This window comes from Pezoporus flaviventris, unplaced genomic scaffold (assembly GCF_033815535.1).
Source record: "Pezoporus flaviventris isolate CSIRO_AGI_PZ_B2104156 unplaced genomic scaffold, CSIRO_AGI_Pfla_v1 ptg000025l, whole genome shotgun sequence".
Taxonomy (NCBI): domain Eukaryota; kingdom Metazoa; phylum Chordata; class Aves; order Psittaciformes; family Psittacidae; genus Pezoporus; species Pezoporus flaviventris.
In genome coordinates, this window is record NW_026892573.1 from 27163671 (window position 1) to 27181064 (window position 17394).

General features: G+C 41.5%; 1 protein-coding gene across 1 annotated transcript in view; it reads right to left on the bottom strand.

Annotated features, from left to right (window-relative positions):
* The window catches only part of TYR (tyrosinase), a 50292-nt gene that overhangs the window by 15613 nt on the left and 17285 nt on the right, over positions 1-17394 (bottom strand). Inside the window, exon 3 of the mRNA XM_061458192.1 lies at positions 12804-12951. Coding sequence (XP_061314176.1) covers positions 12804-12951 — 148 coding nt within the window. The remainder of the gene's footprint in view (positions 1-12803; positions 12952-17394) is intronic.

A 17394-nucleotide genomic window follows, 5' to 3' on the forward strand; every position in this document is an offset into this window, starting at 1 on the left:
GCACTACCACTGTAAAGTTACTTCCATGCCACTCCCTAGATTGAATATCATGTCTGCCTGTGGGTGAGGCAACTGTGAGACCAGGGGATCCAGGGATAGTTAATGGGTAGGCTGGGTGTCTAAGGCCAGGTACTGGGGAATATAGACTGTTTATGTATCTATGTCTATATTTGTATGTATATTTTCCCATAACAGGCTTTCATCCTGGTCAGGAACAGAGGGCATTTCTATCCCTGGAAGTGTTTAAGGCCGGGTTGGATGGGGCTTTGAGCAACCTGGTCTAATGCAAGGTGTCCCTGGAACTAGATGATCTTTAAGCTCCCTTCCAACCCAAACCTTTCTGTGACTCTATGGTTCCTTGAGGTTGTTGGTGCTGTTATAATTTGCATGAGTGCTGTATTCCTTGTGTTGATCTGTGTAGCTGGTGAAGCACATGTGCATATACGTATATGCGTATATATAACAATTGTGTGTATGTGTGACTATTGGGAATACATGCTTAACCTCGCTACTGGTTGGACTCAAGAACATGGAGTTGTAGCAGTCATACCACCTTTGGGCTTCTAGATTCATCAGCCCCTAACACTTTAAACACAGCCTTGCACAAAACAGACAAAAAACAATGCTTCAGCTTAGTGGAGCTCTTCCTTCTTATGTGCTTCTGATTTTTTTCTTGGAGCACATATTCCCATGTTGATCCACTATATGCCTCTGAGATATGAATATTCATTTTCAGGAAAGGTCTGGACAACTTAATTGTTTCCCTTTACCTTCTGAACCAATAAGTCATTTATTTTTGTGGACCACAGTAGAATAGACCACCTGCAACACAGAAGGGCAATGTGCAGTTGACGTGAAGCCCCTTATTTATCCAGCCAGATTGATACTGGCTGCAGGCTGCCTCCTAAAGGACTGTTCTCTAGATGAGGCATAATAGCATACTGACACTTTTCCACCCATTCCAAAGTACCACCAGGGCTGGGAAGCCATGTGGCGCCTGAGGATCTTGGCACTGCTCTGCTCCATCATCCCACTACAGGCATCTGAACTTCCTTCCATCTCCTTTGTTCTCATTTATGGCACTCCACAAACTGGTTGCTTGGAAATGTTGAATAAAGGACACAAAAGGGAGGGAGACAGTAAAGGTATAGGTCCACGCAACCAATCCCATCTAAGAGACAGCCAATCCCATTCTCTTTGCCTGTGTCCCACTTTTTTGAAAGCTTCAAGGTTACTGTAGCTGCTGGAGTTATCAAATACTTTTAATATTCCCTTGACCAATGTGATTTAGATAATTTTCCCCCTTATCTTTAAAATGTCATCAACATCTTGGTAGGTTTAAGGGAAGAGAGGGGTCTTCAGCTTTTCCAGCTGAACCTGTTCCTCTCCATGTCAAACAATTTGGGTGTCCATAGCCATTAGGAGAAGATGCAGGTGGATCACTCATTGCTGTTTAGCATGCTCATTTGCATGCAGAGAGCTTCATGGCTTCCAGTCATTGCTCAGTGCCCCAAGTGTTTCTCTTCTACAATAAAAAAGACAGCAGCTCTTCAAGCCTCTAATGTAAAAAGCTGCTCAAGCATGCTAGTCCTTGCAGAGGATTCAGATAAAATGATCCTGAGCAGAGATCACTTTTGGTGGTGCAGGACCAAATGACACTTCTTTCTCAGAAAGAGCTGCTGAAATCCTGCATTTCTATTCCCAATTTGCTGTTCTCATTTATTTGAGTCACACTGTGAAATGCCTAACTCTTCCTGGTAAACTCCTATAGCTATTTGGGTCTTCAGTCCCATTGTGTAGAAGTCTGAGGCATGGCTCCCATACCACAGAGCCTAAAATGCTGGGCAGCCTGTAACCCACTTTCCCAGTCAATGAACCTCACAGAATTTTTTATGCCTTCTTGGAAAATTGGGTAGGATGAACCAACAAGTGCTGAGCCCAGCTTATATTTGATCAGCTGCTGGTGGATTGCAACATAAAAAGCTTTATTCCTACTAGCGAAGGAGATAATGGGTACACTGAGCATCACGCATCACTCATGACACTAAAGGCAGGAGATGAGTGTTGGAAATAGCGTAGGAAACTGTGAAGAGGAATGTCAATGTGGGACTAGGTAGTGCCTCATTGTCATCCAGCTATTGACAAAGCAAGCTAACTCCTGCAGAAGCTCATTCTGCGCCTCTTCTAGAAAGAAATTATGAGTTTAAGTGAGGTTTAGCTGTGCTGAGATTCAGTCACATACCTGATTTAAACCCTAACACTTTTCTTAGTCAAGCCAGCCTCTGTTTTACACCAACAGAAGCTGACCCTGACTCTTCCTAGGTGCAGGAGAAAAACTCTTGTTCCTTAAAGCAGCTGTTATCATGTGTGTTGCTTCACCCCTTGCTGTCAAACCAGGGCAACGTTTGGCTGGAAATATCTGTCTCATTAAGATTTAGGTCTCCAATGTTTTCCATCACTTCAAACCCCAAGATGCATATCACACGTGATGTTGTGTCCTGTGTGCTTTGCAAATAAGGAAATACAAATGCAACCATGTGTTGCATGGAAAAAAAAACAAACCAAAACCATTTGCTGGAGTTTATATTCTGTGTTAACTTTCTCAGGTTTGTCTTTGCCACGATTTGCAGCTGACAGAAAAAACACCACTTGGAGTAAGAGATAGTAACAAACGGCACCTGCTCCAAAGTCTAATAACTAGTTTCCTCTGAAGAGAAAGATAACAAGCAGATTAAAATGGACTACTGTGGAGGTAGCTGGACTGGTTCTATGTAACCCACTCCTGTGCTCTGCAGTTCAATTCTTTAGAGACTGCGAGATTGTCATTATTGAGGTTCACAAGGGCATGTAATATATAAATCACATCTACGTTAACAAAGTGATAATTCTGTTTAATGAATAGAAGGTAGCTACATGTGGGTGAGAAAAGTACCATGTTTTCCTGCGATTTTTTCTACATTTTGAGCAATTACATCAGCTATTATTGCAGAAGTACTGCAGGAAGGAAATTCAATGCTGCGCTAGCTGTCTGCATCAGAGCTTGTCTTGATGGCTGCGTCACCGAGAGAGCTTTCTCATCCTCCAGTGTTAAAAGAATAGGTGAAGAGCAACCATGCAGCTTTTGCCAAGCTTCAGGACAAAGGAACCTTTCTTTATTAAAAATACTAATCACTTGCATAATATATAATGTACATAGCAATCCATTCTGTAACTGCGTTGGCCAAACTAAAATCTTGCAGTAAGAGTGATCTGAAACATGCACTTTAAATGGGACTATTTGAACTGCACCTCCTATATTATCGATTTTTAAGAGCAGAATGGGTCATTATGAACATTTAGCTTCAATAATGACATAGCAAGTGAGATTGCCAACTACTGTATTTCACATGTAATCCAGAAGATATCTTCCTAGCCTTCCTCTTGCTGTTCCACTAAAACAAGGTGGATCAGCAGCACTAAAGGTTTTACATTTGCTTAATTGTTAAAAAGAATATTTACCTGCAGAATGTGCTCCTTGTCCTTATTTCTCTCTGTCTCTGATATCTCAGGGTCTACCTGTGGATTGCCACAGGACTTATTTAAAAGCGTGGTTTATTTTAGAAGCAGATGCAACCTCAAGAGTACCATACAGACTCAGCCCCTGTCTGTTCAATGGGCAAAGCAAGGAGGTCTTCTGGATGAGGGATGCTTTAAGCCTATACTCCTTCATATTTGTTTCTGACCACCAGTCTAGCCATAGTGCAGGTTAGGTGGACCTGTGGTGTGACCCTCCAAAGCTGTTCCTGCATCCTTTTAGGTGCTTTGCAATTGCTATAGCAGGAACTGCCTGGGCTTATTGAAATAGATGTCAGAGTTCAGCTCCGGTATCTTGGTGTATGAGTTACCTGTCAGCCCCAGATACTGGAATATTAAAAGAGAGATACTTGGGGAGATGTGTTTCTCAGCAACACCCCAACCTTCCCACTGATGCTCTGTTTTCCACGGATATATTTATGTGGTATTTTGCAGTAGATGTGAACTCACTCTACCCACATACTGAGCCCACTTTGAGTGAGTCAGCTCCATCAAACAAGCTGAACAGCTATGGTTAACAAGCTGCTAAGCCTGAGAGGTTAAGAGGGGAATATTAGCAGCTCCAGTTCAATGCCAACTAAGGGTTTATGGTAACAGAGGGAGTGTGTGTCCTTCTGCACATTTGTAGACATCCCCAAGGGGAAATGAAATTAAGGCAAATCCTTCCATGCTTTCATTTCTAAGTATTTCCATGCTTGAGGCCCCCATCCCTTCAATATACTGATGTGCTCCATATCTCATACTTGTAGGAGTTTGTGTGTGCCAATAAAGCTTGTGACCAGTTGTTCCTAGACCACCCTCATACGAAAAGCTCTGCTGGAGAGTTGTTTTCTACTCTGATGTCTTTCCTGCTAAAACAGAGATGGTTTCTGTGGCATAGTGGCTTCAGCTGCTGGTATCAAGGTGATTTTCGTTTAGCATCAGAAAAGGGTGGAAGCTGGGCTGCCTTGCTGCTCTGCTGCAGAGCCTGCTGGTGGGACGTAACTGTGCATGCTGATCAGGGCTTTGTTCCCATTAGGAGCCATGCAATACACACAAAACAGGGAGAAAAGGTAACTGCCACTCAGGATGCATTGGAAGAATGTTATTAATTCCCCCAAGAGCTTTGGAAGTGGGGAGATAACTTTTCCAGGCTCAGTCTTATTGCACACACAAGTCATGCACCTTAAACATTACTTTTATTGTGCGTGCTTGTATTATAGTGATTTCTGAACTTGGGTTTAAACAAACACTCTGTGCCAGATATTGTGAGGAGATAAAAAGTAGTATTTTAAGTGCACTCATCTGATTAAAAGTCAAAAAGATGCCTCAGCAGAAATACTGGTCACTAGTCGGTAACTGACTTTCATAGAATCATAGAATAATTCGGGTTGGAAAGGACCTTAAGATCATCTAGTTCCAACCTCCCTGCCGTGGGCAGGGACACCTTACGCTAAATCATATCACACAAGGCCTTGTCCAACCTGGTCTTGAACTGCCAGGGATGGAGCATTCACAACCTCCCTGGGCAACCCATTCCAGTGCCTCACCACCCTAACAGGAAAGAATTTCTTCCTTATATACAATCTAAACTTCCACTGTTTAAGTTTTAACCCGTTACCCCTTGTCCTGTCACTACAGTCCCTAATGAAGAGTCCCACCCCAGCATCCCTATAGGCCCCCTTCAGATACTGGAAGGCTGCTATGAGGTCTCCACGCAGCCTTCTCTTCTCCAGGCTCAACAGCCCCAACTTCCTCAGCCTGTCTTCATACAGGAGGTGCTCCAGTCCCCTGATCATCCTCGTGGCCTCCTCTGGACTTGTTCCAACAGTTCCATCTCCTATACAGTGGTCCTCACTATTCATAGACCCTACAGATGGTTTATGGGGGCTTCTTTGGATATTGTTCTACTACTCCACAATGATCACATTTAATTGCTCTGCTACACCATGAACACTTTATTTTTCTATTTTACTGGTTTTTGGTGCAGTAGCACTTTATAATCCAGATGTTTAAGATGTTTAAAAGACAACTTAAAGTTATTCACATGTATCCTGAGTACGAAGTGACTGCAACACCCACCAGCTTCCACAAAATTTCACACAGCTGCCAGATATCAAAAGATATATTAGCAACATGCAAAGCTTTTAGGAGGTAATTGGGAGCATTAGGGACTGTCTTGCTACACACCATTATCTCAGCTCTGTTCTGGAAATGGTGCAAACCATCCCCAGATAAGGATCCCAGGGTCTCCACTCAGGAAAGCTATGCTTGTTTACCCCTGGGTGTAGCAGCATCTCAGTGGAGTTCATGTTTTCACCAAGGAGAAGGCTCTAACTGTGTTTCACCTTCATGCCAGGGACAATTATAGAGATGACTTCACCTCATCCACTGCTTTTACACAGGAATATGGGAGGATGCATTGCTAGGCACAGGCTGTAAGATCCCGGAGCTGATGTGATGCAGAAGTGCTGGGGGTTTACTGTTACTGAGGAAGAAGGTATATTGATAATGGCAGCCTCTTGACCTGCTTTTGTCTAACAGATTTCATGTGGCTCCAAGCCATAGTTCATTCAGCTCCAGAAAAGTATGACTTTAAGGCTGTGTCATCATGTTTTGCAAACATACCTTGGAAAGAAATGAGAGTCTTGCTGTGCCCATATCGAGGAAGGAAATTAATCATACATTCAGTGTTTATGCAGTGATTTTCTCCCTGCTTTATTATTAACTGATATATCATTGTATTACAATCTCAGTCTCAGCTGTGCTTAAGTCACTTGTTTTGGTGACTCTGAGTTTCCATATACAAAAAGGGAAACTAATTCCTTGTCCTCATGCTTTGTCTGTGTTGTGTCCTACTGGAGACAGTTCGGGGTAAGGAATTACACTTGCTTCATGTATCAAAATCTGGAAACCTAGTGCTGCTTTACAAGAATTTCTAAGGATTCTTTTGACTGCTTTCTCTCCAGATGTTCCAAATTCTTGAAGCAAATAGTTTTTAACTGCTAAAAAAAGTTCCTGTTTCCTGTCAACCTTTCAAAACAAGAGAACAACTTGGTTTTTCTTGTGCCATTTCTTGGTTTAAAAAACCTGAGCTGACATTTAAGAGAAAATTAAAGTGTTCTGTTTCAAAAACAGAGTAAAAATAACAAGCTTTTATTTTGACATCTCCTGGAAGTGAAAATCAAATTTCCTCTTGCTAAAGTATTTTCTGACAAAATCATTTCTGACATAATGCTAACTGGTTTTGTAAGTGGAAGAAAGGACTGGCATGAAGGTGAGTCCACAGGCACTGAAAGTGTCCCTAAAGTTGGCTTAGGGTATGGGGTGTTGAGGCATGAAAATCAGGATGTGTAGTTTTTGGGTTCTAGTGTATTTCTGAACAGATTACTCCAGACATGCTCTTAAGTTTAAGGCTTTACTGATGAACAATGTGATAAGGAACCTTTTATTGTTAGAACCTCAAATAAGCCAAAGCCTGGATTTTCCTAAGGCTCCCAGCTCCAGCCTGCCACTGAAGCAGAAGGGGTTATTTTAGCATCCTGCAGAGGAGTGTATGGCAGCTGATGTTGCTGAACAGCACAAAGATATTTGACTTGATAAGGCAGGATTTGAGGCATTTTTATTGGGCTCTGAAGCTGATGCGTAGGAGAGTTTCTTCTGCACCTGTTTGGAAGTATGAATGTATCTAAGTGTCTGTAAAGGAAAGAGTCCCCGTTGTCTCTATGACCTTATGCTTGGCTTGGACTACTTTTAACAGAGTGCATGTACACACACACAAGCGTAGACACACTCCCCTCCCCATACTGGAGGTTTTGTCTCTTTGATGCAAGAATTTAATCCTGTGTGATTGCAAGCAAGAGTAACTGAAGCAACAAGGTCAGCACAGGGATGTCCAGCTGTCTCTTGTCGTTTCGTATGATTATAAATGAAGCAATTGCTGTCTCCTCTTGCTCAAGTTGCTCTGATACCTGACAGCCATAGTCAGAGGCTAAGAATACGCCAGGTGTTGCACAGAGCAGTGCAATTAGACAGTCCCTTAATGACAGAGTTTATAATATACACATAGGACAAGGGACAACAGATAGATAGAAACAGAAGGAGGACTAGGCAACCATGCAGTGGGACAGCACCAGTCAATCCACTAAGTGATGTTTCAGCCTTTGTTTAGTGGGAACAGTTACTGAATCCATCCATGTGTAAGATGCAAAATGCCCAACCAGGCACCTGTCTGAATGCCAAACTAATGTAGGATAGAGATCGATTTAATGAACTTCTTGGAGGGACGAGTGAGTTGCTTATCATAATAAGGAATGATTTGGGGATGGGCAGTGAAGGGCCTTGAAAATACACACCAGCAGTTCATCTGATGTGAGAGACCAAAGAAATGGTAGAAGGGTATGAACAGAGAAGAACACCTGGGCAGAGCATTGGGTTAATGCTATGATGGTTGCAGCAGTATTCTGAGATGTGTGGTTACTCATGAAAGCTGGAGGGAAGAGGTCCTGTAGTGGTATCACTAGAAATGACAGTCTGGGTCTAGCTGTACAAGTAGTCCAACAAGACTTACAACAAGATGTAGGAGGCTGGAATTTTACACCCTATTGTGTGTCTCTGGGAAATCAGTTCTAAAACGTTTGTTCTAAAATCAGGGCCTTTGAAAGTCATCTATATTATTGTAATAAACCCCATCCATTACTGCAAGACCTTAGAAATGAGATGAGAACTGGGACACTATCACATTACCTGCAGGTATGAACTAGTATGGAGACAGTATCATAGAATCATAGAACAGTTAGGGTTGGAAAGGACCTTAAGATCCTCCAGTTCCAACCTACCTACCATGGGCAGGGACACCTCACACTAAACCATGTCACCCAAGGCTCTGTCCAACCTGGCTTTGAACACTGCCAGGGATGGAGCATTCACAGCTTCCTTGGGAAACCCATTCCAGTGCCTCACCACCCTAATAGTAAAGAACTTCTTCCTTATATCCAACCTAAACCTCCTCTGTTTAAGTTTTAACCCGTTACCCCTTGTCCTGTCACTACAGTTCCTAAAGAAAAGTCCCTCCCCAGCATCCCTATAGGCCCCCTTCAGATACTGGAAGGCTGCTAGGAGGTCTCCACGCAGCTTCTCTTCTCCAGGCTGAACAGCCCCAACTTCCTCAGCCTGTCTTCATACGGGAGGTGCTCCAGTCCCCTGATCATCCTCGTGGCCCTTCTCTGGACTTGTTCCAACAGTTCCATGTCCTTTTTATGTTGAGGACACCAGAACTGCACACAATGCTCCAGGTGAAGTCTCACAAGAGCAGAGCAGAGGGGCAGGATCACCTCCTTCGACCTGCTGGTCACGCTCCTTTGGATGCAGCCCAGGATATGGTTGGCTTTCTGGGCTGCGAGTGCACACTGAAGCTGGCTCATGTTCATTTTCTCATCTACTAACACCCCGAAGTCCTTCTCCACAGGGCTGCTCTGAATAATCTTTAATGGTGATCTTTTATGGTGACTTATTTTTCCCATTGCTATTTAGTTTTTGTTCCAGGTTTCAGAGGGAATTGTTGTGGTGGGATGTAGAAGTCAAGAAAGGGAGAGATACAGAACAAATAAGAAAGATGGAAGAAACATTCAAAGGACAGAAGTGCAGGGATAACAGATGAAGATACTGTGTGGCTATAGGGATGGAGGGTCTGAAAGAGTCAGCACAGAGAAAAGAGTTCATTTTCAGAGCACAGAAAACACCCTACTGAGCTCAAGTGGGACCAGGGGCCCTTGCTTTCACTGCTTGTGCAGCTGCTCCTTCCAGCTTGAGTGGGTTGACTGCTCCCTTGTTATTCCCTTGTGCTGACTGGAGAGCGTATCTGAATTGCTGCAACACTTGCAATTAGAGAAATGCTTCAGAGAGCTAAAAACCTCTCATTTTTTGCTGAATGTATATTTTGTTGCATCCTTTTTGGTTTTAAGGTATTCAATTAACAATTAATATTTTTTTGGGGTTGTCATCTGCTTTTAGCAAGCATTGAGGTTTGATCCCTAGGTATTCTAGCTAGCAAATAAGGCAAGGAGCCTGATTTATCAGTGCTAAGACAGGTGTGTACCTTCATACTTCTGCATTGCTGAGATGAAATGACCTAAATAAAAGGAAGCATTTGTAAGCAAATGCTTTGCTTTTCACCTGAGAGATCTCAACTACACCTCTGCTCCATCCATCCTTCCCTCATTTTGCACATCAGGCCTGGGTAGGGAAGCCTGGGGAGTAGCAGATGGGAGGCTGACTGTTGCTCAGTTTGGAATGCAGCTCCTAACATTTGGCTCACACCTGTCAGCAGACTCCGTATACACTTGTTTATCCTCCTCTGTACCATATGTTTCTATGTAGAATCAGTTCCAATGATCTATTGCCTTACTCCTATCACTCCTATTATGGTCGTAACTGAGCATTTCACAGTCGTTAATGCATTTACCCTGACAGCGTCCCTGTTGCGTAGGACTCTAATATCACCCACTTTACAGATGGGTTAGCTGAAGCTCTGATCAACAGCTCCTCAACAGTCTTACTGAAATCAATGGGAAGGAGACACATCTCCAGGAGATGTGAGTTTGGGAGAGTAACCTACATGCTCAGTTTCCCCCAAGGAATTTGCTGTGGAGTGACGAATCCCTTTTTTAAGTCCTATGTGGATGCTCAAAGTGATGATCATTCTTGATTTCTTGACACAGAGCTGTTCCCTGCCTTTGCAAGACCCAGCAGACCTGTGGCTGCAGGTGTCCAACCTTATTACAGCCTTGGCCATTAAACCTTTGCCTCACAACTCTTCATGTGCTCAGCAAGGCCTTGAAGAAATGCTGTCTGTGACAGAAGATAGAATCATAGAATCATAGAATCAATCATAGAATAGATTTAGTTTAAAAAAAGTTTCATAGAATAATAAAATCATAGAAAAGATCTAGTTTAAAAGGTAGTCAAAAGCCCGTTCACCTAATGCTGTGAGAGCAATCAGCTGTAAAGTGTTCTGCTCCTATGAGAGAAGTTGATAAGGACAAAAAAAAGTGTTTCTGCTGCTGTGGAGACTATTTCTCCCATTTCCTTTATTCTTTGTATCCTTGCTTGCCTCTCAGAAAATAACTTCTTTGCAGCCCTTCAGATTTAAAATCTGTGTAAAGAGGAACAAGGGTTTTTTGAAATGTACCGTATGTACCTATCAGTCACCTACTTATTAATTATAACTAAAAGCATGATTAATCTGTCATGGATAAGGCTGCTAAGTAACACTAATCATGCTAATGTATTTCTGTCACACAGAAGGCAGCATTATTATCAGGTTTTACATCCATGTGTACTAAAGACCATACACACAGTAGCTGCAGAGCACTGCTAACATTCTTTCCACGCAGATGGGATGAAGTTGCAATGTGGATATCTGTATTGCCCCCACAATGCCTGTGCAGTGATTTATTTACTTAACACCAGTAGGATTTAATGATGTTATCTTTTGCAAGCAATTTTGCTGTCTAAAATGGGTAACAGCTACAGCTATGAAAAGTATTTCCAAGGGCTCATAGTGACTATGAAAGAAATTCCTCTGTTGGAGGGGTCAGCATGAAGACCAAGATCCTACTTAAGCCCTTCAGCGAGTGGGAGCTAAGAGATGCATTGGTCCGATACAAACATGAATGACTAAGGAAAATAATTCTTTTGGTATGGCAGAGCATAAAACTTTTTCTTCTGTGTTTCTCTTCTTTTAATGTTCAACTGATCTGTTCTTTAATAGTGTAGATGTTGGAAAGTTAATTTCCAGGTGCCAAACTCATGACCTGAAATGTTTGTTCATCCATTCTGTCAAGCAGTTGATGGGTGGATCATAGATAAGCTACACTGTTTAACTCTGTAAAATGTTCTGCAGAAAAGCTTTTAATAGAAGAGAGTTTCAAACCTGACACCTTCAGAAGGCTAATGAGGAGCAGAAGACAGGTAGGTCACCCTTTGAAGGAGCCATTCTAGTGATGCCTGGGTGACCTGCTTAGACTTGATGTCCTATTTCTGGGTGTGCAGTGTGTGAAGGATACAACCATTAGGCTCATTAAATATATAAACTGAGGAGAAAAAGCCTGACTTCAAATTTGCCTTTTTATACCTACAAGCTTTTCAGTTAAATAAAATAAAGTTTTATATGGCAGTTTTTGTATGAACTACCTAGAACTAAATAACTACACTGCAGAATGATGTCTGCAAGTTGTAATCTTCATCCTTCCTGTGCTGCATGCCTCAGTGACCCAAATGAAGAAACCATTCTGGTTTTCATCTGAATAAACACCTTGCCACATGCAGGCAGAGTCTCAGTCCGTAGGTTTCTGAGCACACGAATTTATGAGAGTTCCCAAAGTTTGTACAGGGTAATAGTGTTTTTCTTCTAGGCACTGCAGTAGCCAAGTCACCATCAGTGCATGGTGGGAAAGCAGAGGAAAACTGATAAGAATAAACCAAGTGCTTCAGAGCAAGGGTTGTTTGCCTTTGCTTAGTTAACTTCTTTTTTTCACTTTAGTCATCAGAGTTTAGTGTAATGTCATGCACAGCGGATTGTTTGCAGCCACTTGCATTTATTATAGTGACACAGAAATTCTTAAAGTCACCATTAAATCTTGGAGTACTGTCCTAAACATAGACACTCTTTTCTTGCAAAACTGTGTTTCCCTACCCTTTCTTATTAATAAACATGATATCCTTCTGTTTGCTTTGCTTTCATTCTGCACAGCTGTACTCTTCTCTTTCATCAAGAGACAGTCACAATTTTGTTTATCACACTGAAATACAGATTTTTTTCTTTATTTATGAATAGCATGCTTGGATTTTCCTTATGGAATAAAAATTAAAGCAGCACTGACATTTAGAATGTAAAGGAATTGCTCCAACTGATTATAGTCGTGTTAAAATGAGTCACACACTTCTGGTCCAAACTTACTGACATACACATCCATATATATTAATCACTATGACATCACTGCAGAACTATTTTTACCTTGGTAATAAAAGCTGAATGCATTTGTCAACTTGTCAAATTATATTTAATCCAGTGAACATACAGACAGGTTAGGAAAGACACTTGCTCTCAAATAATAGCAGAGATCAGTTCCACATGTCTTAAAATGCTGTGCATGTAAAGGCATGTAAAATATTTGCAGTTCTGAAATGTAGGTGAAAAACACTATAAAAACACAAAATAAATGAGATTTACTAAGAAGAACTAAACTCACCTGTCAACAAATGCATGGTGTAGTACAAAGATAGGATCATTTGCAGAACCTTGTACTTGGGACATGGAGCCATTCATGTAGATGTGAAGTGCATTATGCAAACCGCTTTGAGATATGTTTGATATTGCAGTCCGTGGATCAGCAAAGCCTGTATATTCAAGAGGAAATCATATGCTGATATGACAATGGGTATAATTTTCTTTCCAGTAAGACTGAAGATCAAAGTACCTACTTTCACTTCATTTACATTCAGCTTTTTTAGACAAGAGCTTAAGAAAACAGGTAAAGGGGTGCTAATGTATTTCAAAGGCATAGCAAAGATGAAATTATAATAAGCAAAATTAAAAGTCTTGCCATGTAACTAATGCAGGATGTCAGCAAATGTACTGCTTAACTGATTTATATTTGTAAACTTCTTTGTCCATGGTGCCTGGCTGTTAAAAGGCATCATAATCACTGCAGCCATTTGTGTGTGTTCATCTATTTATGTTGAGAACATTCATTCACTTTATTTTCATTTTTGATCTCTATACTTACAGGTTCCTAAGATAAAACAGGCTATTTTATCTCATCAGATAATCATTTACTATTGTTTGTCTCTATAGAACACGTTATTTTATTAATAGCAACCAACACAATACAATAATAACCTTTACAAAAGAATTTGGTAAATAATAATTTTCCACAATCAGACTTGCAGCATGCACGTCTGTAGGTTCTGGTTATTTTGGAGGGCACTTAAAACACGGCCTTTCAGAAGAGGTCACGCAGACCAACCCCGAATAGGAAATGCTGGAAGCTGAATCTTTCCATTAGTTTTAATTTGGTAGTCTGTCCATACCTCAGCTCTGATGTTGGTATTCCTAATAGCTGAGCTTCCTCCCTACTTATAAGGACCCCTATCCTTCTCTGGGATTTTCTGGGAAGAAACAGCAGAAACATGAATTGTCCTCCCAGTCTATTTCTTAACTCAATGCTAGTTCTATTTAATCCATGCTACAAAACCTGATCTGGTTTCTGAAGTTGTCTTCTTCTCACAATTTCTATAAGCTGTAGGATGAGGAAGTAAAGTGAAAACATATAAAAACATCTTTACAATTTGATAATCAAAAAGAGCTGTGAACGTATGCTTGTGGTGATCCCCGGTATTTTCCCTGTATTGTTGCAGTTTATCATGTCTGCAAGGTGGAGAGAAGAAAGATCTTAGCTATTTCCTTTGGGAAATGCCTCACATACTTTGAATACTTGCTTTATTTACTTATTTGGACCAAGAATTAGCATTTGAACAAGGATCAACAACATACTTTTGAAGTGAATCTCCCAACAGCCCTCCTGTTTCATGCTGTGATTCACATCACAGGGCAATTTCTGACTTTGCAGGCTGGATTCCTTTGTAGGAAATCAAAAATGTACCAAATATCTGCTGGTGCTCAGTACATGGAACTGAACTAGAGCTGATGGGAAAGAACCCTTTCCCTGTCAAAACCCTCATGTTTAACATGGAAATCAGGTCCTCAGTACCAACTGGTTTGCTCTTTGGATTTGTTACTCTTTGAGTCACACAAAGTATTAATTGAGACATGGCTAGAGATGCCTTATGAGCAAAGTCATACCCTATGAACTTGGAATGCTGAGTTCTAGACTCCACTGGGAAATGATCACATTGTTTTGTTACTCTGAAGTCCCTCATTGGGTTTTGCCTTGTCTGTTAACCTTTTCAAACAGGGGAAAAACATCTGGCACAAAACCACTGGTAATTATAACAGGGATCAAATCATAGCTGTGGCACCTAGGAACCAATACACCATAATAACCATCCATCTCTCTGATTGTAACAGGAGGACAACGATTTTGAGATATTCAAGAAACGTCAGAGTAGAAAACATAATCAGGACAGTTGGAGGAGGTAGAGTTGGCTTCTGGTGAAAACTGTAAGACTTCAGGGTGGAGGGAGTCTGAATTTAGGCAAGAAAGAGGAACATGTTAACGCCTACAGATAACTGCATGTTTTAAGTAGATCTGATGTGTACTGGGATTATTGAAGACGCTGCATGGTGACATAAACAGCAATGGGCAGAAGTTCCCAAAGGGAAAACACTGCCCACAGAAATTTGCCTGGTGGTGAATACTGCTACCTAGCTGTCAATCAGGGGAAACAGCAGACTAAAATATTACCTATGAAGAATGATGTACATTGACAGTCTGGCTAGAACTCACAGGATCCAATAGCAACAATTCTGGCCTTCTTTGCTGATGGCCACAGTGTATGATTGCTGGAATCAGGTGATGTAGCAACACTAGGAAATTACTGTGAATAAGAACTGAAAATGATCTATCTGTGTATCATTCTGAAGCAACTCTTCCACTTATATTCAGCTGCATTATAAGTATGTTTAAGGGAAGATAAACTTTACGCAGAGTGTAGGCAGAAGGGTAGATGGTTTATATCAGACTTGGGATACTTCTTGGGATATTTCTTAATGCATTTCAAGCACTTGGCCTAATAATTCATAAACCAGTACACAAAATACTCTCTTTGGCTCTGGATAGATTTTCATGGAACATCTGCACACAAACAATTTATCTTAATAATCAAAACTCCGTAAACGGGACAGCTTTAGCAACCCCACCCTCCAGCTCCCAGTTAATTGAGGTGCAGTCAATCAGCGTCAAAGGTGACATCATGTTTAACCATGTGCATGAGAACTTCTAATATCTGATTTCTCATTATGAAAACTGATATGAATTGTTATCAGGAATAAAACCACAACGTGATGTCACTTCACTTTATTACTCAGGGACTTATTCTTTTCACTCAGACTTTTAAGAGTACTTCAGTGCAGTCACCTATTCAGGACGACACACTGTGAAATGGGGTAGAACAAATGAAAAAGTATATGTGAATAAAATGAGCGTTTTTTTCAGGGTACTGGCAACTTTGCTGAAGTGGCTGCAGTAAAATCACCTCCACAGCAAACGTGAGGCTATAGATCTACAACTGCAGTGAGCTGAAATAAGAGTTCCTTGCCTCCACTTCCTCCCCTTGCCTTGCCCCCTGCTCTGCCTCCCTTTCTCATGCATATCCTTGTACCATCTGATTTAACTCCTGGCAGTAAACTACCCTGGAGTATGGGATTTCAGTTTTTTCCCAGGCTACTGAGATACAGCATCTCATGTAAGGGCATGATAAGAACCAGTGTTGGTATCAAAAAAGGAGGGAAAGCAACTGATAGCAGAGACTGCACAGAGAAGCTGGACTGCCCCTGATGTCAGTGAGTTGTTAAATCATTTGGCCAGTATAGGAAGCTGTAGCATTCAGACATCCTTTTAAACCCTCATTTAATTATGGTGCATTAGAAATAACCATTAGGGTCTACATCACTGAAGTGACTGGAAGTTTTACCAGTGGTTTCAATAAGAGAAAAATCACATTTTTAAGAGATCATAAACTTGATTCTGCTCCTGCTTATAGCACTGTAAGTCAGCAAAATTCAGTGGGTTTGAAGTAGCTTCACTAGAGTCAGGCCAGATTAAATCAGATGGGGATTTAGCCCAGAGTTTACTATAGGAGGAGTTTGATGCCACTCAAAATTAAGGCTGCCTGACAGTTTTTAGGGTGATATATGCGTGGTTCTTAGTGAACATGTAGTTAGGTAAGGTGTGTCTTTTAATAAAGATTTAGTTATATTAACTGTGGATTTTACAATCCAGTAACGGAGACCATGAAAGTTCATGTACAATCACTCAAGGGCAAAGCTTTTTGTACTAAAAACAGATAGTGTTTTCCTCAGTTGCTCATTTGCTTCTGACTGAAGCTCTGCATAGATTTTGCAGGACTTGGAGAGCATTAGCAACATTCAGTGCTACAGGAATGAGGAACCATTCCAATAGTCCTATCTCCTATGATTATCTTAGTGGGCTGCTTAACATCTGTAGCATTGCTAACATTGAGTTATTGATAACAGTCTTGCAGGTGGCTTTATTAACTGTTTTTCTTACAAAACAAATTTTAGTCTTGTATGGTTTTCTGGGCCAGTTGTTAGGACAGTTTGTAGACAACACCAAGTTGAGTGGGAGTGTTGATCTGCTGGAGGGTAGGAAGCTCTGCAGATGGATCTGGACAGGATGCATCAATGGGCTGTAGCCAATGGTATGAGGTTTAACGAGGCAAAGTGCATTTGGGTCCTACATTTGGGTCCTACATTTGGGCCAACAACCCCAAACCAATGCTACAGGCTTAGGGAAGAGTGGCTGGAAACTGCTCATGGAAAAGGACCTGTGGGTGCTTACTGATGGAACTGAACATGAGCAGCTTGTGCCCAGGCAGCCAAGAAGGCCAACAGCAACCTGGCCTGTATCAGCACCAGTGTGGCAGCAGGGCCAGGGCAGTGATCATCCCCCTGTACTGGGCACTGGTCAGGCCACATCTCAAATCCTGTGTTCAGTTCTGGACCCCTCAATATGAAAGAGACATTGAGGTGCTGGAGTGGGTCTAGAGAAGGCCAATGGAGCTGGCAAAGGGTCTGGAGCACAAGAGTAATGGGAATGGCTGAGGGACTTAGGGGATTTAATTTGGAGAACAGAAGGCTCA